Source organism: Lates calcarifer, linkage group LG2 (genome assembly GCF_001640805.2).
Source record: "Lates calcarifer isolate ASB-BC8 linkage group LG2, TLL_Latcal_v3, whole genome shotgun sequence".
NCBI classification, from domain to species: domain Eukaryota; kingdom Metazoa; phylum Chordata; class Actinopteri; family Centropomidae; genus Lates; species Lates calcarifer.
Window position 1 is genome coordinate 12,031,620 of NC_066834.1, and position 25,262 is coordinate 12,056,881.

Here is a 25,262-nt window from a genome sequence, read left to right on the forward strand (position 1 = left end):
AAATGAACATCGCTGTTATGATTTTTGAGGCCAAAATACAATCTCCAGAGGTTAAAAGCTAATGTTAGGCTATGAGCAAACTACACAAAGGTCGCTTAACGCCAACGTTCAATGTTCAACTTGTTATTTCATTTAGCATGCTAACTTGTTCTACAAAAGCCTTTCTTCTTGTAGTTGTGTAGTTTGCTCTAGCAGTCTACCATCAGCTTATACTCTATGTCAATTTGGCTTGTTCCCTGTGAGCCAAATAGATGCTTCAGATTACCCTGTTCTGACCTTGTAACTACACCAAGAGCCTAATTGGCTGCAGGCAGCATTTAGCTTTTCTTTTTTACTTATATATAAAAGGCAATGACTCTACATTCTTCCTAACAATGTTTGTAGCATCCATTGGACAACAGAGCATTTATCATAAGCACTGTATGAATAAATCCTCATCAGCTCTTAAGTTTAACAGCGACTGTACTGTGCCATGAGCTGTTTGTAAAGAAGGCCTGAAGCTTTTCTGACTTGGTGAACAGTGAGGGGCCAGGGCCCACACTGTCATGGTGAGAGAAAAACACATCTGTCAAAATACTGATAGAGCCTTTCAGAGAAAAACAAAACAGTCTGACAGCTGTTGCCTCTGGTGTGGCTGAAGAGGAAAATGTTATCAGGCGAGCGGACATTTATATTCCACAAAAATAAAGCCTCCATTATGATACTGAAAGGGGCAGGTTCATGCCATTGTGAGCTGTAGTTGAATAGTACAGCAAAGCACAGAATACAGTATACTATGTTACACAATAATCTGAATCAAGTGTACACAGACAAGCTGTGACTGGCAACACTTTATTTTTTAATTCAATCAGACAGCAAAGTAAATAGCTGAAGCTGAGTAGCTGAACGTGTTTAAGTTTGTTGATTGAGCTTGATCTGGCTTCGAGACCTGCATTTATTTACCTTTAACCTACATTTCAGTCTAATAAACTTATGGATGTCACCTAAAATAAACTCCCAGTGGTTTGTTTTGATTGATTTTTGAGGACCAGTCAGATATCAGTGCTCTTAAATTTAAAATCAGAATATCAAACTGCGTGGAACTCACTGGAATAATTTCTTTGTAAGGTGAAATGAGGCCAGGGTTTGCAGTCACTAAATGAACAAGACTGTACTTCAGTGTAGATCTGTCACATGGACTCACAAGTAGTTAGCTTCTTGAGCAGGGTTGACATTAGGGAAAATCCAAATAAAATTTGACTTGAGTTCCCTGTGTTCATTAGTTTGTCAGTACAATTTATAATATCTGGAGTTTAGGAGTTTACATATGCGTACATTATGACAAAATATTACAGGTTAATATGAGCATCAGTCCAGAGTTCATATTATCACACCAGGCTTTCCAAAAACGATCCTCTGTCGACTAAATGTCAACACCCTTTCCCTCATGCTGATGAAACTTTGTGTTTTGGGTAATATCCTGTAGCTGGTTTGGATTCAGTTACCAAGTTATGTTCCTGAAGTCCATCACAGTCAGCCTGATGTGTGAGTGCAAGAGATGAGGATTTAAAAAAAAATAAAGTTAAACACACTCCTTCGGTTCTGCTGCCCAGTTCTGCTCTCCACCTAACACAGCATTACTCCTCACACTCACACACACAAAGCAGCACTTGTCCACCGTTCTGTGCCGAACACTGAGGCCCACTGTTTTCATCACCTCGGTCGAGTTTTTGGATTTGGGTTGGGAGGTGCAGGGGGAGTTGGCACTGACTTTTACCAAGGCTAAAATTCACTGTACATGGGAATATTCTGCGCAATGACTGAGGCCATGTCCACCACATTACAGTGCTGACAGACTTAAAAGTCCTTCTTTTGTGTTTAAGGTTTTCTATTCACATTAGCACTTTGAAGGGTGTTGGCTGGGGCTTCACAAACAATGTGCAATCACATGCTACTTTTTCATTCAGAAACATTATCCTATCTCCTCCTCTACAGTTAAATGTGAATGCTTCAACATACAGTTTATTTTCATGTTACATTATTATAAGATGATGTTTTAAATATGATGTAATCCTCAGAACAAAGTTGTACAACAGGGCATATCTGATGATGTAAATTACAGTTGTGAATGAAAGTCACTGCTGAACCCAGCTTTTCACTTCTGACTCTTCTTGTTTTATTTCCCTCCTGAGCTGAACTCACCTCGGCCGCTGCCAGAATCGCTGTCAAATTTCAAACTTGGCGACTTTTGGGCCTGCTTGGCCAGACTGGACCGACCAAATCAAACACATCTGAAAATCCATTGCTGGGCTCCAACAGGTCTGGAGTTATCGATGGGCCTGAACCTCCAGACTTAAATCTGTTCACACAGCGGGATAATTGACTGGGGGTTTGACTGGGTCAGTCAGCTTGAAGATCAGTGTTAAAATCAACTAAAGTGACCCAGCCTGAGCATGACTCACTCACTGATGGACCAATAAGACTTTTGGATACTGGATAGGAGTTTGCTTTTGGCTTGAAATATAACACAGAAGTCCTTGAGAGTCATATACAACTGCTGGCCTTTATAGGAGCTTTTATGAGGCTGTAGTTTACATCCATGTCTGTCTAGATTCTTATAATATCTGTAGTGAACACATTGAAGGAATTTAATAAAGGGTAAAGTGTATTTTATTATAATTAGCACATAAATTCTTGAGTTATGCCCAAAAACATGTTGTGTGCATTCCTAGTGACCTAGGGCTGTACCCAACACAAAAATGTGTCAGTTGATAAATTTTGGCTGGTCAGTAGGATGACTCGACAAATCAGGAGTGAATGGGAGGCATAATAGAGCTGGTGAAAACACAGGTACGCCCTTTTTGGCGACCACTGTCCGCCAGGATTTGTCCCAGTAGAGTGAATATCAATAGTTAATAAAAATCAAATCTAATATCTCTCTTGCTCTTTCTCTTCGTTTTCTCTCTCCCTCTCACCTCAACCTGGTGTAACTTCTGTCTCTACTTCCTGTAGTTGTCGTTTCAGAGTAAAAGCCCACTGCGTCATGTAATTATGATGCTGAGGCAGCCAAGAGAAATGAGTTGCACTGCCACTGGTGCTGCTCTGCCTCTTGTTTCCAGCGCATCTCTACCTCCATCACAGTTAGTTCTGTAGTGCTGTCCTTTCAAGACAAGACTCAAGTTTACAGCCTGACACACCTGCATTGCTCTGCATTTCAAAGGTGAGGCAGCTAAAAAAAAAAAAAAAAAGTTTAACAAGTTGATTAACATTTTTTGAGTCAAATCGGGGTCTTCCCGACAGATGCATCGAATAATCGACTACCAGGGTAGACCTACAGTTGTCTTGACCTTTCAGTTCATTGTTCAGTTTGGGTGTTTGAGAACAGGCCCTTTTTTTCTTCACGTCACATAAACTGAATGATTCAGCCATCTGCAAAAATGTAGGGATACACATTAATTTTTGTTGTATTTATTTTCTGATCATTCTTGTCTTTGATTCATGGTGACAAAATGAAAGAATGCACAAATAAATCTAAAACTCTATCTGTGGCAGCTAGGAAATAAAGGGGATTCGACCTCTATAGCTGAAATAATTCATTTGGTATAAAAAGGACAGAGACTACTTTCTGCAGTGATGTATCTTGGACTTATTCAGTCCATCAGAAAAGTGGACAATATGATAATCACGTATAGAGGGATATGCATAACAACACTAATTTATGATCCACTCAAACATCAAACCATAAATATGATCAAAGGCACAATGCTGCTTATAAACAGCATTAGTGTTCAAACAGGAAGCCTTGCATGTCTTTGCTTTGTCTCCACAACAACTGCATCTAATATTTAGGATAAATTAAAACTGTGTTACCTCCCAAGGCGTGCTCTGTCATACTCAGACACAGAGACTCAAGGCGATTGTTGATGTCCGGCTCTGTCACTGGTAACTGAAGATCTGTGCAGTGACAAAAACACATTTGAAACAACATTAATATCAGTGATTAACAATAATCAACACAAACAGATGATGTGAATAAACTGTCCTGATGATTCATGTTCAGGTTCAGCAATCAAATTAATTATGATTTTCTACAGTTGATCATCTCCATGACAGAAATCATCTACAATATCAGCAACAAAAAACTTTGAATGACTTCACAAACTCTTCAACAGAGGCCTTTGATCATCATTTAACAAAATCATTATAATGTGTTTTCTCCTTTTAAAATCATCATAAGATGAGCTGGTGAAAGACAAAAAATTTAATTCAAATTAGCCTTAAATCCACTGTGATAATATAATCCGCTTAACCAGACAGAAGCCTCAGTAATCAGATTATACCACACACTCCAGTACTAAGACACATGCAACATGAAAACAATGACTCCACTGCTGCAATGGGGAGATGGTGTCTTTTGTCACTTTGAGTAATAACAGGTAATGTAATTAATGCTCTTTGATTTGCATGAATATGACATTTCTAATTAGAATAATCTCACACTGTAATAATTAAATCAAACTATTTAACATTTACATATTATATGATTAATACAAAGATACAAACAGATGGCTTCATATTGAAAATCATATGAACACACAGAGAAGTGACAGGCCAGTGTAACCTCTTCACATACAGGGGAGCTAGTGACCATTTTATGCTGCTATAAATCCTGATTAACTCCTTCTGAAAACTACAAATAATATATGATATGTTCATGTACTACTGTTAAGAAACAAGACACTATGGGCAAGTTATTTTGTTACATTTCAAGTAAAACCTCATTTGCCACAGTAATTTTTCAACCAAACATTTACTCGTTCGGATTTCTCACATCTGAGGATTTGCAGTTTTTTTTTAGTAAACTGAATAACTTTTGGTTTTAGACAAAATAGGCAGTTTGGAGATGTGACCTTGGTCTTCGAGGCACTGCAACTGGCATTTCAAACTAAACAATTAATTACCTGATTGATAAAACAATTAGCAGATTAATAAATAATGACAATAATCCTTATCTTAAGCCATCACATCATTAAACCAGCAGGATAACTGAATTATCAGACACACCACTGGTGCCATTATTAGGATTAAAATAATAAAACACGTTAATATTATTAATCACATAAATTACAATTTACACATGGTGTTAGTTGTAGTTGGTTTAAACTGAGAGGGTGGCGACTGTTTTGTAGAGGGTTGGGTTGAGGCTAGAGTGGGGCAGTATCTGTGTGTGTGTGTGTATGAGTGAGTGTGTGTGTGTGTGTGTGTGTGTTGGGGGGGGCTGGCAGCTATATTTGGGCCACAGTACAGCCTAGCAACCCCTTCCAGCCATTTAGTCCTTAGCTGAGTCTTCAACACAGGCTGGGCAGTGAAAATCCCTTGTGGCCAGAGAGAAAAGCTGAGTTGGGCCCAGTAGTCCACACTGGACTTTATAGCCCCCCCCCCCCCCCCCAATCTCGACAGACACAGACACACACACACACACACACACACACACACCCACCCACACACACACACACCCCTTCACCCCCTGTACACACAGGCTTAGAACGACACAAACACACACAGGACAAAAACACACACATTTGTCATTTCATCCCCTCATTTTCTGTACTGTGTCTAGTTTAATAAGAGTCTTTATCCATCGGTCGGCAGAGAAAGACAGAGCGCACATACAGTATACACACAGAGACGGAGGAGGGTGGAGGGATGGAGGGGTGGAGGGGGTGGAGGATGTCTGGCCTTTCAAATCAGTTACTCTGGCTGAGACCCAGCGCTCGCCACCCTTGAGGGTGACTGCTGTGTGTGCATGACTCTGCAGAGTTGTCAAAGGAGGAGAGATGGAGGGATGGGAGAAAAAGAGGGAGGAATGGAGAGAGAGAGATGGGAAAGTTAAGAAAGAGAGGGAGAGGAGGAAGGGAAGGAAAGTGAGCCAGGGAGCCCCATCCTTGCTGCACAAAGAGCCTCATTGTGAGACTCCTCTGACTCTTTCCTCCCTCCCTGCCTCCATCTCTTCCTCTCTCACACACAGTCTCCACTCTCCCTCCACCTAACTTCCCTTCTCTCTGCTGCTTTTTTTACATTTTGTTTTTCCTCTTCATTCTAAAAAGGGACTCTTCTGGTCTGTGTGTGACAGAGCAGAGGAAGTCCTAGCTTGTCCTTTTACTGTCCACTGTCTACTGTGTTCCTGTGGGACAAAGACCATTCAGAAGGGGCTACTACAGATCACTCCACCTTTCACCGATGGTTGCCATGCCATGGTTGTGTGGACACGGGGGAGGGGGGGGGCAGTCAGGGCAACACCAGACAGGGGGTGGGGGTTGTTTCATAGGTGTCAAGTCAGAAATGCTCTTTCAGTAGTTACTGGGGATACAAAATTATCCTTAATATCTGCAAGCTGTAACTATCTTGCATAAAGGCTAGTTCATACGAGTCAGTGACTGGGCAGTTATTTTAGGTTTGATTTAGAGGGAAAAAACACAGTGCTCTTGTGCTACAGTAGGTTACAGTAGGTAGCAGTTTTCACTTTGATAACAAAGATAAAGTGAGCAGCAACACGAGTAATTGTTCTGACCTTTACACAAAGTTCCTTTTTAGGAATGAATAATCTAGCTGCAGTGTGGTTTCTATGTCTAAGATGAACTGCAATGACGACTAAATTATCAGCAGTGTAGATTTAGACTTTTTAAGTTTGAATTGAGAATCACATTTAACCTGTTTCAACATCATACCAACTGAAAATATGAGACATCAATAAAAACCAGTAGAGATTACACAGAATAAATTAGTGTGTTGTTTTTACTGACATTTGTATCAAATTTCTGTCAGTGTGTCCCAGCTTTATTTAATGATAGTAACTAACAATATAATTAATTAATCATTAAACACAACCTGGACCTGGACAATGGACGGAGGAATGGATGAACAAGCAAATTTAAGACTTTATAACTAATGTTACAGCAGACTAGAAAAATATTTAAAACCACTGTAGATGTTAGTTGTGACTTTTTAAAACCTTCTGAGGCCTTTTCTTTAGGAAGATTAGATCAGTGCTTTTTAAGAATTTTCAAGACCTGCAGATTCCCTTAGATTCCCAGATGCACTGTAAATATCGGTGAGGAAAGTAAGATTCAATTATTTTATATATATATAATACCCCAAAATCCCAATTACAAAAAGGAAAATCTGTCATATCATTGCCAGAGTTTTTTGTGTTTGTACGTCTATATATGTGTGTGTTTTTCCAGTGTTTCTCACCAGCTTGTTGGAACATGACCATGGTCTGTGGCGTGGTGTGAACCGGCAGGGAGCGGGTCCTCTGCACGGAGCTGTGGGTCCGGCTGGGCATGCTGTTGCTTCCTCCAGGGTTGGCAAACCACAGACCCTGAGGAGAATATTTCAACCACAAAGTTAAATCAACTTCTGAAACATGCAAATGCCTCTGTGAAATTTGTGTTGTAGTCATGGTTAAAAGACAAATAACTAAATATATCTATTTTTTGCAGTATTTGTTATTAGAAACTTCTTCATGACTTGTGCATAATTTGATCAAGATTAAACACTGAATCGCTGATAATGCAAAACTTTTACTCATCAAACAGATTATGAAATGAAATGAAATGTCCAAGCTTGTAAGAAGTTGGATGTAAGATCAAGGCCACAGCTTCTTCAACATTTTCATCCCCCACGCTCCTGTCTGAATGTCTGGCCCACACCTAATGACAGTCTCAGACGCCTCACCACACGAATTCCTCACTGTAACCTGCCTATTATGCCCCCAACACCACCACCACATGCCCCTCCTCTCCCCTCCCCTCTCTCCCCCTCTCCAACCCCCCCAAACCTCACGGCTCTCCAGTGCCGTGGGCCAGGGAAAAACAGGAAATGCCTGTGCACTGTTCTCACTGCCTCTGACTGGCTCTCTCACTCTCTCTCTCATACATACTCATACAAACTCTCTCTCATTGCCCCTCCTCCTCCAACACCACAGCTACCTCTCCCAAACTATGACTCACATATTTCCCTCCCTCCCACCCTCCTTCTCCCTCTCTCTCTCGCTCTCGCGCTGTCCAAATCCACACTACAGTCCCCACACAAGAAGGACCAGCGTGATGAGGAGGAGCTGAGGTATTTCCTCCCATTGTAGAAGGATGAGAGAGACAGAGAGAGAGAGGGAGCAAGAAAGAGAGAGAGGTTCCCTATGAACTGGGTCAGCCCAGACCAAAGTGTGCCAGGATGGGCCTGAAACAGCTCCACAGCTCCTCCTGTTTCAGTGTTCAGCACTGACGCAGGGCCTCTGGTATGTGGGGTGACCTGCCTACGAGTTCCATCCACCTCATTTCATTCGCCAAACGTCGCCACTGCTCCTCTTCCTCACCCTGCATTTTTTCGCAATGGAATAAAAAGCCTATTTCAGGAAGAATACGTGCTGAAGAAGGAATTCTGCTGCCCAGGTTATTGTAAACATCCTGGAATGTATTATTACACATTTCAAAATGTTCCTTTGTACAGTCACGAACACCACTGACATTTAGCTTTCCAGTCACTGCATTCACATGTGATAATATCATGAATTTAGCCCCAGGTTTTCTGTCTTAGAGGAAACTAATTCACAGGCCTTTTAGGAAATAATCTGAACTATCAATACACATCTGACCACCTCAATTGATGCTAGATTATATGTGATAACATCTAAACGGACCAAGACCTCCCAGAGATGTGAACCAAAACATACAGCTTCAAACAGTTGAGGGCCGAAATAAGTAATCTGTTAATTGATTTGCATTATGCTTATTTGTTTATCAAATGCAGCTTCTTTGTTTCTATTTCAGTCTGAATTTCTGACCATTATTCTGATGGAAAATACAATTTGAAGATGTCATCATGAGCTCTGAGAAATATAATTAGGATAAACCCTGCCATAAACAACAATTACTCTTGCAAAATTTAATGTCCAGTAAATAAGGGTCATTATAACCAGGTATTATGGAGAAACCTGAGCTGATATATTTTTCTCTCCCTCTACTCCAACTCACTGGTCTACCTGCTGGTTTCCTTTTATCCCCCCTTGCTGGTTTGACTCACCTGTCTCCCCTGCTTGGGACCAGTGGGTGTGCTGCTGGAGCTGCGAGGTGTGGGTCCCAGCAGCCCCCCGCTTCCCAAAAGGCCCAGCCTGGCACCTGGCAAGCTCCTGGAGGGCATCTGGAACTGGCGAAGGCTCCTCCTGGCTGACACGCTGCCCCCAACACAGCCAGCGGTGGGGAGAGAGTTGGACTGGCCAAAACGGCTGCAGCAGGACAAGATAAGGAAATAATTTATCATCAGTATTGGTAAATCACTAAGGTGTACAAATAATGAGCTGAACAGTGAAGCCAAGAAGGAGCAAATTTAGTGAAATTTATGCTACAGTGTGAATGTAAAAACTTATCGGCCCTTTTAATTAAAAGTTAAAAACTCTGCTAAACTGTAGTGCTGGGGAGAAGACAAATGTTTTGGACTTGGACTGTATTAATAATAATTTAAAAAAAACCAAGATTTAATTACTATGCTGATGTGAATATATGTTTGTTTAAAATTTTATGAATAAATCCTTCTCTAACTCACTTCTCTGTTCGTCTATATTGGTACACATGTCCACAAAGGAAATGAGGGAATATAAATATGTTTCATGTTTATTTTTATAGGAACACATATTTAGTATGAACTAAAGCCATATACCACAGCTTTTCTAATTTTCAATGCTCGACCCTGAATGGGCCTTTAAAATACATAAAACTCAACAGAGCACACACAATTTATAATTAATAATTAAATAAAATTGGCTTAAAACGACAAGCACCACATCATTCATGCCTAAATGACTCTTTAAAAACTGTTTGTCAGGATCAATTTTGAGTTTCATGAGTAAGGTGTAGTCTGTCCAAATCAATTTCTGATATTTCAATCATTTACAGTCAGAAATCTGTATCTTTCCTTACAATCTGGAATTTTTCTGTTTTTCAAAAGTTATTTTGATTTCATCATAGACAATAAAACAGGAAAATGAAGGTGTGTGTGTACCTCCTCTGTGGTCGGTACCCTGCTATGTCAAGGATGGTTTTCCTGGGGATGGACCGGAACAGCCTCTGGACCTGTTGTTTCCATGACAACAGCCTCTTCTTCTGTGTCTCTGTGAAGGACTGACGGGGAGGGAAAGGGAACAGGGGAGAATGAATCAGGAATGAAATGAAGCATGACCAGTAGACAACATGGCTCAGGATACATTGTTACGCTACAAATGAGAGAAAATCTAAAGCCTGATGCTGATTTATACTACAACATAATGACACTGATGTTTATCTCCAACAAAGAGTTTCACAGAGACAGAGAGTGGTCTGAATGACAGCAGAACCCATCTAAGATCCAGGCTTTGCTTAGTGACCTGATTTTTCTATTTACTATTCTATTATTATTCATTAAAGACTGTCCATTTCTTGTATGTATGTACTGTATTGAACATGTAGTGAATGGTGATATGTTGCTTTTTTTTTCTTCTTCATTTTGACATGAAAAGTGCGTGTATCTGGTACCTCATGAATAAGGCACTTGTCAATGAGTTGTAGGTAGGAGCTGATGTTGTCCTCATCTGACCTTGACACCAGTAGCTGGGTACAAACTGAGGGCCGGGAGGAGACAGAAAAGATGACAGTAAAAACAAAACAAAAACCTTTCTCGGTCCACGAGAACAATCTCATCTGAGTGCTGATGCAGGCAGCTCACCTTTGCCCATGACACGAGTGAACTGGCCAGGTAGGTCCCCCTCTGCAATGACACTTGTGCCCGACTCGGCCTCGCCTCCACCGCCGCCGCCTCCTCCACTCAGGTGGGAGCCAGGTGCAGCGCTCTTGCTCTCAGGGCTCAGGAGGGGGCGCTGCAGGGAGGCCTCCTCGCCACCACTGAAAGCTTTAATAGGCGTCATGATCATCTGGTGGAGCTCCTGCAGCGGGGCGCGCAGATTACTGCCCTCCAAAACATCCTGGTGGGGGTCAATGATTGGAGAGAAAAAATGATTAGAAAGAATAAAGAGGTTTTACTTGACTGAACCTAAAATGACATTTTGAATTGTAGTTCACTTGTTTAAACCACTTGTGTCACACTAATCATTGAACCTACATGTTGAATATTAAGAGACAGACTAAAAGACACACAGATTTGGAGGGCTGACCAAACTGCCATATGACAGAGGAGAGAATAAAGTAATACCAGAAATATATACGTCTAGTTTTCCCTCACTACTTGTGTGCATCGTATCAGCTCAGAGCAGCACTGTCATGACCCAAAATACCAAGCAACAGGGGTCTTGTTTCCCCTAGCCCTACATATGCAGCAGTAACAAATTTTAAAATGAAGTGTTGGTGAAAAGGTTAAGCCTGAATTTAGCTGGCTCCAAGAAGTCCCTCCTGCGATGTGCCCTTGAGCGCAATTGTCTTGCTTCGAAAGCTGAATGGAGGGGTGCTGGTTGAGGGTGGAAGGAGGGGGAGATAGGTTTAAATTCAGAGCCCAAAACTCTCCTTCCTGGATTAGGTGTTCCCTGAGCTGACATCTCAGATACGTAACACCAACTGAGAATGGCTTCATACCCTATCCCCCACACACAAGAGAGGCGGTGTCCTGTGGTGTTCATTGAGGTTGAAGCTCATTCACATGTTTAAAAAAATAATACTTCCAAATTCATATAAGTTCAGGTAGAAAATTTAAGAGAACATTTTCATGTGAAGATGAGGAGGAGGAGATGTGGTGTACAGTCATACTGACCTTCTCAAGGCTGCGCAGTAGGTTCTGCCTCTCTTTGAGCTTCTGAATGCTGATAACAATCTTGTGTCTTGCTCCTTTGGTGACCTTCTGTTGGGGGAAATTAGTTTTGTGTCAAACATCCCTTTCGTGATCTGGTCTAAGAGAATGATAACCTATAGTTTGAGATACAGAGATGTGCAGCGTACAAACAATATGCAGCTGTCAGATCTCTTTCAACAAGAGTGAGGCAGATGTTTTTTGGAAAAATGTAAAAGCAGGAGATGCAGCTAAAGAAGCGAAAAAAGGAAAGACTTATCTGTGGCAGAAAGGGCTGAAACTGATTCTAGCTCATTACTATTTAGTTAAGGCTAATATGACTTCTCAAATGTCCCACGAAGAGTTAATATTGACAATCAAGATATTTATAGATTCAGCTAACAGCCTCTTTGTCTTTTGACAGTAAGGTCAGTTCAGTACGTCCCAGTGTAGCTGTGCATTATGTTAGGGTCAGACAGAGAAATAGTTTGCAACACCTGGAGGAAGTATACGACTTCCCGGTGATCTGTGTTAATTTTAGCTGCATCCTCCAGTTCAGAATAGATTCCTCAGCATCTTTAAGTACAAGCACAGCAATTGCTAAATTTTTCTTGTACCATTTATTCCATTATTAACTTTTCAACTTGACCTGGATAAACCTAAAGCCTAACATTGAATAAAACTAGTCATGTGAAGGTAGTTATTTTTATTTAATACTAATACAGGATGTGGTGTCAGCTGTAATTCATCTTTTACTCCTCATGCACCAGAACATGTTTCCATGAATGAAGTATTGCCTTGAATACAAAAATGATGTATATATATGTGTTTGATAATGTAGACTGAATCTGTTTAGTCAGTGGACAGAACAGAAATTATACTGTAACAACTAAGTTTTCCAAAACTAACTCTGTCTGTCTGTGTGTATACAAACCTGTGCCTCGAGCTGCTCCTCAGTCAGTGACATCATCTCATCGTAGGTCATAGTGGAAAATAGAGCAGCGTACTTATGGAGACGGAGACTCTTCAGCCATGCAGGAACATCTGTAGGGAACACAGACACAGACACACACACATACACACACACACACAGATTAGAGTCTGAGCATCAGAACTGCAACTGCATCAGTTAGTTTAAATTTCTGCATGATCACTGTAGCTGACAACATCCAACTGTTCATCTTTATTATTACAATACATAAGAAAAAACAATTACATCCGTGGACGCACGTAATGGTCCCTCCCTGTTCAAATATGCTGGTGGAGAACATATGTAGCAGAATGATCAACATAGATGCACATAAAATAAATTGTATATTTTTTGACAAACACGTATCACACGTGTCAAATTTTGCAACCTTTCTGATGCGACATAGAAACTAATTCAATTATATCGACAAAAGTCACATAAGTATGAAAAATATCAATTAAAACCAGTGGGGATGATAAGCCCTAAAATTACTTCCCAAGTGCACAGATTTAATTTTGTCACTCCCTCCCAGCTGTACATAACAATGGTTCCTGATAATATCTTTAAAGCAGCAGAAAACTGATAAAATGGGCAGAGCCACATATGAATTTTGCATATCACCAGAGATCTGTAACAATTGTACTTTTCAGACATTTTTGCTAGAATCACAGGCAAAAACAATTCATGAGTATCATTATGGTCTGTGGTAAGATAGAAAAAAAATTAAGACCCTCTTAATACCTTTAAGGATATTTTTTGAGGAAACCTTTTAAGACCTGCAGATAGTAGCAAATGACAGTAGCCCTGTGGTAATACAAAAAAAAAAAAAAAAACAAAAAACAGTTTTTCATATAAGGTGTTAGTACGTATATATGCAAGGTTAAATCTAAATAAAATACAAGCACTTAGACAGACACGCTGTTGGCAAAAGGATCAACTAATAAAAATGTTACTGATCACGTTTAGTCAGACACTGCTTACAGGAAATGCTGAAGTGCTTACTAATGCTGAGCTTGTCTGTCCTCGACATTCAAACAGCTGAGAGTGTTGAGACATCTTTGTGATACTTTGTAGTTCAGAGTGAGGCATGGTGTTTTAGTTGTTTATAACAGCAGGGCAAACATCTGTGCATCTCAGAGGAGAACAAATACACATTATGAATTTATGTTTCTCTTTTGCTTTATTCACATATGTTTATTGTGTGTTTCTTTTATTTTTTGAGGAATCGCTTTTCCAAACTTGCCTATTACTCTGAGAGCAAACAGGTACTTGTACAACCAGGAACTATATGGACACTGAATGTCAGCAATTAATATTGTGATAAAGTTTAAAACCAAGTTTGGGATGAAAGAATGAAAACATTTGTCCCAGGGTGTTCATGTCATCATTCATTAAAACAATGCTCTGTATTACCATTAAAATCAAGGACCATCTGATACTTGACACCCAGTGCAGATTCTTCTCTGGCAGTGACACACAAAAATGAACTAGATGAACAATAGCTTCAGCTTGTTTTCTTGGGGCTGTAGATCATAAATGTTAGTTTTGCTTTCCTGTTTAACTGGATGACAACACGAACTACATGAAAGGTTTAACTCCGGTGTCGACAGTGATAGCCTCAGAGTAAGGTCACCAGGGTCAGCAGCTCTGGCCTCTGCTTCCCCTGACAAACTGCTCTGACTGGATCAACAACTTGGCAAAGCCTCCAGCTGAATGCTTGAAAGGCACACACAGCAGACAGTCATATAAGTTTCTCCACTGAACTGGTCATGTCGCTCTCCCTGCTTTCACTCACAGATCTAAGACGGAAACCTGACCAGGGCAGGTTAGCTAAGTTAGATATTCCTCATGAATACTACCAGTGTCTTTAAACACTTTACAGCAAGAAATAGCAGTTACATGTCAGTTTCAGTAAATCCAGGACTTGGACTGTGTGTCGGAGCAGGTAATATTTTTTAATATCAAAACATCTTGCACTTTAAAAAGAACACATTATTATTAAATTAAATGTACTTACTTGATACAATTACCATTAAATGTCCCTGTTTTGTAATGATAATTACAATACAATAATTTTCTTTGCTCCCTTTAACACAGAGGATGTTTCTACTGGTCAGATTCACTGAGGAGAACTGATGACGTTCTTCAAGGAATGTAGAAAATATCACCTCAAAAAGTCACTAGATTTGTCACTCAGCTCTTAGTAATTAGGTCAGTTAAATTGTGTTAAAAATCAGCGAATAGTGATGATGTCAATAAGTCCGCAATACTAGGCTGGTTTTGGTCACCCTATAGCTGCTGCATATCCACGTCAGTCACTTTTTTTTGTAGGCAGCACTGTCTCTTGCAGTACGATACAATTTTCTTCCTTATTTCAGATGGACACTTCTTACCCTAAATGGCTACGTTGTGGAAGAGGGACCACCAATGTATTTTCAAGGAGGACAGGTGGCAGTGAAATTTACACGTTGCATGAAACAGGAGGAACATGCAACAAAGGAAAACGCTTAATTTAGGTCAAGTGAGCAAAGCAGCCAGATGATATGGCAGACAACAATTGTGGTAAAATATTGTGATCATCATTTCTATTAAGTGAATAACTGCACTGTTCCATTTGAGACAACACTACACTGTCGAGATTCATGCACTACCCCAGCGAGTACATGTGCACAGTGTGCTACATGGAAGTGCACTAATGGAAGTATCTGAACTGAATCACAGTGATGCTTTTTATAATTCATTCACACTATCACAATGGAAATGTTTGTGACTGTGCAACCTAATGACAACATGATAGTGCTAATAATTCTGAATTATACCTCTGACTGGTCTTTCTTACTCACCCCTCATGCCACTGCCCTCCTCATGGAAGGAGCTGCGATGCAGACCTGAGCCTCCTCCTAAACCAGCCTCCTCCAGGTGCTCACTGCCTCCACTGCCTGAGGAGGCGATGCTACTCTGTGGTGAGAGAGGTGCGTGGTCTGGGGCTGGGCCTCTAGCGGTCCGTAAGTCCTCCTGGGACAACCACACGTGGCCCAGGGGCTGGTTGCTGGGGCCGCTCATGGGAGGCGTTAGGGACACGGAGCGCTTCAGGGGACTGTGCTGCTGGCTGCCACCTCCACTTGTTAGGACTGAAAGGACACAGTGAGACTGGTCAGGTAGGGGCAGGGCTCAGCCGGAACTGAAGAAATCATACTAGAAAAACTGCTGAAGTCACTAGTATTTAACTGATTATAGTGACACTAATGGAAAGCTTGATGCTAGCCTGAAACAATATCCCAAATAGAGCTCATCTTTCCTTTATATCACAGCATACATCTGTGTTAATTAAAATATTAGATTAATATTAGTAACTGTAACACATGATTGGCTGATGGTAATGATTAGATCTGCCTGTCCCTCACCTCACATTCTGCAAAGTACATTGGATGATATATAACAAACATTTAATGCAAATAATATACCAAATTTAATGCCAATTTGTAATATTATATGTACTGAAAATTGGTATGTTTAATTCAGAGTCTGACCCTGGGAGGGAAGAAGATTAATTACTCTTTAGATCATCTATATCTATATACAGTTAAGCAATAGGGGTTTAGCGCCAATCAATTAAATGTCTTTGTTATCAACTATAACCAGGGTTTTACTAATCTGATATTGATGTATCCTGGATGTGTCTTGATTTTGTAAATGTTTTTAAGAAAAAAAAAAAAAAAAAAAAAATATATATATATATATATATATATATAAAATCTGATTGTTTTACCAGTATTTTTACATTCATTTTCATCTACATAGACCTGCCATTTAGCACTGTGTCCTGCTATAGTTGTCAAATTTTGGCATTTTCTTTTACCCAGGACACAAGATCTTCTGAGCTAAACTTAATTATACTGCCAATCAGCTGTGAGACAGGAAACAGTGCTCTCCTTCACTTGCTTGTTGGTTTATATGATCGGTATAAGTACCAAATAACTTTAATTAATATTTGGTACTGTGCTCCTCAGGATGAATTTACTAGTTACTAATGAGATCACAATATTTTAAACCCAATGCAAGCAGCTCCAGCATCACAGAATTTCTCTGTCGAAGGAGGCTGACAGAATGAAAAGGTTGAGAGCCAAAGAGCTTTTTGTGTCGCCGCTCTGACGGGGGTAAGCTGCCACCAATACTCCAGTCTCTCTCCTCCTCCTCCTTCTCCTATATGCGGTCCTCTTACTGTTGGCGCTATGTATAGGACTTCATGGGCCCCGTTTAAAATAGGTGCCCAGCTAACATTACAAGTTCCAGTCCCTAAATATTAGCCATTTTCCCTAAATACAGTCTCCCACAAAGGCTGCCTTACAAGGGAAAGGATGGGTGGTATGTCCTGCTGTGGCTTGGACTGAGGCTAAGAGTATGGGTGTTGTGGGTGGGTGTTGAGGATGTTCTATCAGTAGCACACAGGTTGATGTGCTTGGACAATCAGACCCCTGTAATCATCATCATCATCATCATGACACAGATGAGCACAGGGGGGACCTGAGGACTTGGTGACTGACTCTGAGTTAATAGGACTCACTGGATATTTAAAGATCACTGTATTGTTTTTTAATGGTCCAGTGAGTTTTGCGTACCAGTAAATATCCAGTTTGCTTGTTGTATCTTTAATAAGTCTACTCACTCAATTTAAGAAAAGCTGCTGCTCACTATGTCCACCAGTGTCATGGTGGCTGGGGTGACTCTAGTTTAATCAGTTGTGAAATCCTGAAGTCTTTTGTGTGGGACTTAAGCTGCGAGCAGACAAAAATACAAGAGGATCTTTCTTGGAGCAGTGAGCAGGGCTTTAAATGTGTCTTTATTTATAAACCCTCAGCTGTTTCTTTCATCTCCTAGGAAAAAAAAACACACACACATACAGAGCCCTTGCATTCTTGTCTGGAAATATCCTGCTCTGACCATAGTTATGTTCACTTTCAAACAGCCCTGCCCTCTCCGTGTGTTGTCTTCCACCTCACACAGCCTCTGTAGTTGCTCTGTGGGTTGTTCAGAGGGCAGTTTGTCCGACCAGAGCATATTTGCTGTGTTGAGTCTATTTAGTGCGTTCAGGGTGTATACCGTGGTAACTTCAGAGTATACTTTGTGTGTCTTTAATTGAATTCTAATGAACCAAGCATAACTGAATTTAAATATACTGTATATTGCCTCTGTTTCGCTGCCAAATTCTAAACTGATGCTTATTTGTGCCTAGTGTCAGTTACTGTTATTATGCAACAGATAAAAAAAACAGAGAAAAATCTGCTGACTGTTTCAACAGAGCAGTGCACTGCCAAACCCTCCTATTTGGCAAATGAAGCCACATGAGTTAAAGCTTAGAGACCCTGGTGTGAAATCGTGTCTGGACACAAGTGATCAGGTGGCCACTCCAGACAGAAAGCCTATCATCAGGCCAGCCCAGAGTAGGTGGCTCTAATCACTGATGTGTTCTTAGATGGTGTAGTGACTTTGACCACCTTGACTTAAGAAGTACAGCAGCCCTTCTCTCAAAAAATAAGGTAGTCAGAGAAAATAAAGTGAAAATGTTTGCACTCTTGAATCCAAGCTTTTCAAAACAGCATCAGGTGTGTGCAACCATAAATTATCCACATACATATTGTAGAACATGATCCTCAGATACAAAAAGAATCAGTTTATTCCATGTGCAAAATCAGAGGAAATAAACCTGCCATCCAAAGCAAATTAGTGAAAAGAGAATAAATATTGATGGATTTGTCTAAACCTGTAACTAAAGAATCTAAACTGTGTGTCATCAGTCTTTACCTATATGAGACATTCTGTGTTGCACCTTTCATCTTAGTTATACCTTAAACAGAAGTTGTGTGTGATAATGCTGCTGAAATGTTACTGATTTCCTTTATGCCTCTTGTGATTAACTCACCCAGAGGAGATGGAATAAAAACACAGACAGGAAGACAGAGTGTTATAGAGCAGGCCTGGAATACAGAATACACGCTAAAATGTGGGTGAGGCATTTTAAGAATAATCTTTTTTCCTTTTCACATTAATTGATAATTTGGCCAATTTAAACCCCTGCACATGATTTCATATAATCTTTGGGAGGTCTATCCCATCTCATTCCATCAGTTCCTAACTTAATGAGGGTACAGTACAAAACAGTTCAGGTCGATTTCCACAACAAAACCCTTCATGGCAAACTATGATGATTCAATCTATCAGTCTGCAGTGATGCTGGAGGTCTGCAGTATGTAAATCATGCTTTGCTGTCATCTCTAATGTCTGTCAACCCCTCTCTATCCACAGGAGACATGAAGTATGGATAAGGGAGACAAATTTATTTACTGGACCAGAGTTAGAGACGTGAGTGCTCTGTCATTATTTAACACAGACTATTATTGAATCAGTAATTATCAGATCCTGCAGTGTGTGGCTGCTACCAAAAAATCAAACCCGCATGTTCACCATGCATGCTGTATAAGCACCAGAGATGGGATTTCACTTACTCGTGTTGCCGCCTCCACCAGTTCCAACTGTGTTGATGGTTGCGGGCACAGAAGATGATGGGTAGAGCAGCAGGTGCCCGTTCTCACAGCCATGCTGCTGCTGATGCCAGCCTCCCCCCAGCCCCGAATCCCTGGAGCTCTGCCACCCATTGAGGCGGTCGTCCGAGCCGTAGCGCTGGTGGTGGTGCAAGGAGTACGGGTTGCCCGATGAAGAGCTATTAGTGGAGGAGGAGGATCCTGATGAGGTGAGGGTGGATGGAGGTGTGGACTGGTGGTGGTGGTGGTGCGGCCCGGCAGGAGGAGGCCTCTCCAGCGAGTCTCCACGGGCGGCAGCCCTTTCCTCCAGGTGGTTGAGCCAGAGTGCCAAGGCGGCACGGTCTTCCAAGGAGGTGGCAGGGTGGATGAGGGCATAGGACAGGAGCTGGCGAGACTCCTCCAGGTGGTGGCCGTGCTCGATGGTGTGGGCTAAGATGCGTGGCAGCAGACGCATGTACTCACCCTTGGCTTCAACATTGCCGGGTTTGAGCAGCGGGAGATGGGTGAGGACAAGCGAGATGACACGCTCCTTAGGCTCGCCTTGCCATTGGCTGATCACCCCTGAAGGAGACAAAGGAGAATATAAAACACAATGAGCAAAACAATAACCCACTATTTATTTATATGAAGTTTTTATCAAAGCTGTTCAATGTGTCAGGCGTATGACTGCATGAATTCAAATGTTTGCGTCTCATTAAGTTGTCAGCTAATCATGAGTGACCCTGACTGACCTGACTGGACCACAGCAATGAACAGAATATTTGAATACATCATCTAAGATTTCAGCAAAACTGAGAATCCTGCTGCATGATATCCAAGGTGGTAGCAAAGGCGAATGTAATTGATAGATGGACAGATGGATTAGCGAACACATGTACTGCTAAAAATAGGAAACACAGAAATGATGTCAGGCCCACTGCACTGTCATCCTTCTATTTTGCTCTTCCTCTAAACACCCAGCTCTGTAGGCTGCTGATGGTGGCTGTACAGCTCTATACATAACCTGGAGGTCATGGAGCTCTATTGTTGTCCAAGTCAGTGGGCCGTTAGGAGCCCATTCCTATCATCTTGGACAAGGGCTATAGATACCAACAGGTCAGGGCGACAGCTTTGGACGTCCATACCAACAGAGACAGGATGCAACAGGATGCAGCCCACTTCCTGTTTGAGAGGTGTGTGTGTGTGTGTGTGTGTGAGAAAGAGAGAGAGAGAGAGAGAGAGAGAGAACTTGACCACTGCGACCATTCTTAACCCTAAGGATCTAGTTGCCTCTATATCTGACATATGAAACATGTAAAACTAGAAAAAAATACATCTGCTAGTCCTTCTGTCCAAAGATATCCCAATGTCACAGCCTGCTCGGTGGTGATGTACAGCTCTGTATGCCCAGTCATGTGGACAGCTGCAGCTCTGATCAGGCAGATGGAAGACCACAGACCCCTGAAGCTTTCCAAACAAGGTTCATATTCATTTTGTCCCACTGGAGATGACCAGGACTGAGGGATTAAATAATTTGGGTTTAAGCCTATTCACCACATGAAACTGATAGGCTTCATGCTCGGCTGTTTTCAGATTAAAATCAACGTTTTTTAAATTTCAGAACAAAATGGAAACAACCGCTTAAATCAAGAAAATGTGAACCTGACCTCAAAAATTGTGAAAAGCATGAAAAGCATAAAGGGATACTCCTGTTGACGTGAAGGGACAGAGCTGGGGGAAGGACTGAAGTATACAGGGGTTTCAGAGGGAGGAGGAGGAGAAAATAAATTGGGGGGGGGGGGTGTTGTGACGGGAGCCAGGGAGTTACTCCACTCGGCTCCAGGGATGATGTAATCCTTCATTCCTCTGAATGAGGCAAGCCTCGGACCATCCGAGAAACAGGAATTGTTCCATGATTAAAACTCATTTTTTTCCAAATGGCTGGAAAACATTAAGCTGCAACACGGAAACCCTGATAAATATTCTAAGAAAGTTTACAGAAGCGATGGTGCACTGCCAACTATTTAAACATCATTATTTTGCTTTTGACAGTTAACTTTTTTTCCCTTTTTTTTGACATTTGTTTGGCATCTAAGAAGACAGTTACACAGAGACTATAAAAAGGCCTTAACTTATTGCCACAGACTCAATCACTGTAGCAACTAAAATATCTCAAGAAAAAATATGGTGAAACTTAAACTGTTTAGTAAATTTGTTTTTTGATTTTTCAAAACAGCTACAGTGTTAATACTGTGTATACACCTAATAATCAATGGAAAGCATCTTATTCTGTAAAGCATTAAACATCATATTAAAAGAATATGCTACTGCAAAACCTTAAAAATGTTTATTTAATTTATGAATCAATTTAAAATATCTGCTGTAATGACTGATCTGAGACCACTGTGTAGTTCTATTTCTTAACTACATACAACGATTTCCCAAAAAATTATGTTACAGTTAGCAATAAGTAAATCAATTGGTTTTCTACCTATTCTCTCAAAAGAGAAGATTTGATGCTTTTTGTTACTGTATGTGAAAGTAAACTTGAGTATATTTGGGTTTTGTACAGTTGGCAGAACTCATTTGTCTGCTATTTTCCTTAAATACTGGCTGGTGATGTCAAAAGTTACTTGACAGACAAGTCTGTTCAGGACTGTCACATCATGTCAAAGACAATTTACATTTTTATTTTACATAAAGTAGTACAGTTAAGACAGGGATAGGGGCTGTATGTGTCTTACTGTCTTTTCCTGTGTCTCTGAATTCGGCAAGGGCAGTGAGTGTCAGATGAAAAACTAAAATATTCTTCTCTCAGAAATTCTCACTTCCTCTCTTCATACAGTTCCACAGATTCAAAGCCAGCAGAACACACATCAAAGCTGAGTGCTCTCCCTTAAAATCCTGTTCAACGCTGGGATGCCAACAGACTCTACAATAATACTAATGGACAATTACAAGGAGGTTTGGATGAATTGTGTTTTAATGTTGCACAAGCAGAGGGAATTTTCTCACTGACGGAGTACAATTTGAATGAGCATTAGAAATACACAACACCACACACATTCGATCACTTGTGTGGTTGCTGTTGTTACTACAGGGCAGATTTTTCACAGTAAACCTGATGAAAACAATCATGTCTTCAGTCACAGCGTGCTCTGTCCCTTTACTGATTCATGTCATCAGTTTATGTCTGTCAGTAACTTATTGGGCCTGACAGACAGCTCAGCGATGAAGAGAAACGTTCATGTGCATCCATAGAAAACCATTTAGGATTAATTGGCAAATAATGGTCAACATTACTAGCTGAATAGAAATCTTTTATTGTAATGATGGAATAGAAACACTTCACTTTCCAGTTGTAATTTACACTAGTTAAGATATATTTGGTAGCAGTAGGAGAAGTATGGATTCAGTATTAGGGAGTTGTAGTTCAGTGTTAGCCAGAAGCTAGGTCTGTCCTCTCTGAATAAATACATTTTAAAAACTCAATCGGAGGAGAAAAAGGCTGGAAATTTAACATGATGATTCAGGAACAGGCATGGGCTGGTTACTGGTTTCAAGGTATACAGTGGTTTGAAAAAGTCAAGGTTTTAAAACTACTAATATTTTCTGTCATACCACTCCTACGGTATAAGCTATTTTGCAGATATTTTTCCCCTGTAAAAAAATAAAATAAAATAAAAGTTACATTTAAATTTAAAAATTGGCTGTGTGGGAATATTTCAGGTACAGAAAAAAGACAGATGGCAGATGGGAAAGTGCTAACCTCATCCAACTGGAGTAAAAAGGAGTGGAGGAGGAATGAGGAGAGGAGCGGTTAAAGCAAGGTTACGACACCGGCAGAGGAGAGAAACACTGGAAACAATGAGTTGCCATTCCTCACACAGCGATACCAACAGCTCCTTTTTCTTTTTTATTTCTTTGTAGTTTCTGACTCAGAGTTTCACTGCGAGCTTCACTGGAAGGACAAGTCACTTTGTTGAATTCTCTGTTGAATTCTTCCACCTCTGCATCCCAGCTGACAGAGAGGATGCAGACAGGCCTCCTGATCCGGTCAGATAATCGTCAGTATATCAGTTTATCAGACAAGTGAAAAATGTTTAAGTGTGAAATTACAGTAAGTGTTCCATACACTGAGCAATAAAGCAGACTAAGAAACTAAGACTAAGAAAGAATAAAAATCAAACACAGGATGTAATGGGAAAGCCAGTGAGAAGATAAGATAAGATAAGATAAGATAGACTTTATTTATCCCACTTGTGGGAAATTCTCACAAAGGATGTTAAATTTGTTCTATCATGTCAGGCAGAGAGACAGGCACATGCTGGGAATTGATGAATCACATTAGCATCACTCAGTAGAATCAGTGAAAAAGAAAGTCAGACATACACAAACAGTAAAACCTCAGACAGAGGGAGTCATTTGTTCGGGGGCTGACACAGCGTTTCCCTGGTGTGGACAATGTCTGCTGGTGAACTCTGTGTGCCATCCTGCCCTGGCACTGCCCTCTGACACCCTCTCTGGCAACAAGACAAGGCTGCTGCTGCTGCTTTCAGCACAGCCCTGCCTCTCTGAGTGAAGCTCTCCCAAACTGTTTTCATACACAACCTGGCCACTTTGTCACCACTGAGGAATGTGCAATAGAAAGGGAAAAGAGACAGACAGAGAGGTTGGGGGTCACTGTGCTTTAGACTAAAAAGGAACTTCGTCAGTATATTATAATTGACAGTGGACTGGGTAACAATCTCTTACTTCATGTATACAGTGATCTGCAGCTTCCCAGATCTTAATTGGTTTATTCAAATACAACTAAATGCCATCACAGACAAGTTTTGGATGCCACCATTGATCAAGAACTGTCCAGGTTAACAGTCATTCAAAGAAAAGGAGCAGTATAGAACTGGAACTCTTTTAATGGTTACTGATAAGCAGTAGTTTGAAAAAACAGAAATAAAATCTCATCAAAAACAGAAGAATGCTTTGACATTTTAAGTCGCTGTTGAGTGCAAACAACAGTGCAACTTTTCGAAAGGTTTACTGACCATCTACACAGAAGCCCATTTCCCCTTTATCACTACTACACTTTGTAACAAAACAACAGATATTTCATGACTTGAGAACTGCATTCCAACAGTGTGACCATCGACTCAAATTCACAGATACATCTGCTAATCCTCTTCTCATAGGATAGCTTAAAGCTCCAGCACAGTACTGATTAAATTCAGTTCCTGTCCAATTTTGACATTTTAAGATTATTATAGTCTCTGCAGGTCTGTTTCAAACGGCTCATACAGAGCTTTTATCAATTCTGACTGATTTATGGATATCAGACACAACTGTACAATAGGCTGCTCTAGTTGTATTGGTCCTCACAACTGCTGATTAAAGCTGTAACAGTTAATTGTTGATTCATAATGAATAATTAATTAATTAGTTGACAGAAATTTCGTTGGCAACTATCTTGATCGATTAATTGTGACAATTGATTTACTGAAGATTTCCTTGAGTTGTGTATGAAGGTAAACTGAATATACTGATATTTTTAAACCAAATTACTGATTAATTATTCCATTACATAACATAATACATAATACAACATAATTGACAGATGAATCAATAGTTGAAGCCCTACTGTCCGTGCTCTCAATCGAAGTTATTAGACATCAGATGGCTCTTTTGTGTCTCTAATGTCTTGTGTGAAGGTTCCACTTTATGTTCATGATGCAGTGACCTATCCTATGCTGTTAAGATAGCTAACCAACCTCCTGATAGTCCTTCAAAATCAAAGAGCGGGGGCATCTGCCATTTTGTACCAAGAAACAAAGATAACCATTTATAAATCCACAGTCATGCAAAACAGCAACAGACCTACAGTATATGGACTGATAATCGGACAGAAACCATCGTCCCAAGGAAGCATTTCGGTTTCCCTGTGTCACAAAATGAGAGAGGGGAGAAGGTGACAGATAAATAAAAAACAATATGCA

At 40.6% G+C, this 25,262-nt stretch overlaps 1 protein-coding gene across 6 annotated transcripts in view; it reads right to left on the reverse strand.

Moving 5' to 3' along the window:
• The window catches only part of samd4a (sterile alpha motif domain containing 4A), a 60,210-nt gene that overhangs the window by 10,456 nt on the left and 24,492 nt on the right, over positions 1-25,262 (reverse strand). For 3 of the 6 annotated variants that reach the window (XR_007814507.1, XR_007814506.1, XM_018683293.2), the window contains exons 3-12: positions 19,258-19,854; positions 15,598-15,885; positions 12,719-12,828; positions 11,770-11,856; positions 10,735-10,990; positions 10,545-10,630; positions 10,036-10,154; positions 9,061-9,262; positions 7,234-7,360; positions 3,850-3,933 (exon numbers count right to left, since the gene is read on the reverse strand). Coding sequence is in view for 1 of the 6 variants with exons in the window: in XM_018683293.2 (XP_018538809.1) it covers positions 3,850-3,933; positions 7,234-7,360; positions 9,061-9,262; positions 10,036-10,154; positions 10,545-10,630; positions 10,735-10,990; positions 11,770-11,856; positions 12,719-12,828; positions 15,598-15,885; positions 19,258-19,854 (1,956 nt within the window). In the remaining 5 variants the exon portion in view is untranslated. Of the gene's footprint in view, positions 1-905; positions 3,209-3,314; positions 3,409-3,849; positions 3,934-7,233; positions 7,361-9,060; positions 9,263-10,035; positions 10,155-10,544; positions 10,631-10,734; positions 10,991-11,769; positions 11,857-12,718; positions 12,829-15,597; positions 15,886-19,257; positions 19,855-25,262 lie in introns of those variants that run through there. The other 3 variants (XR_001961690.2, XR_001961688.2, XR_007814508.1) reach the window with 3 other exon arrangements.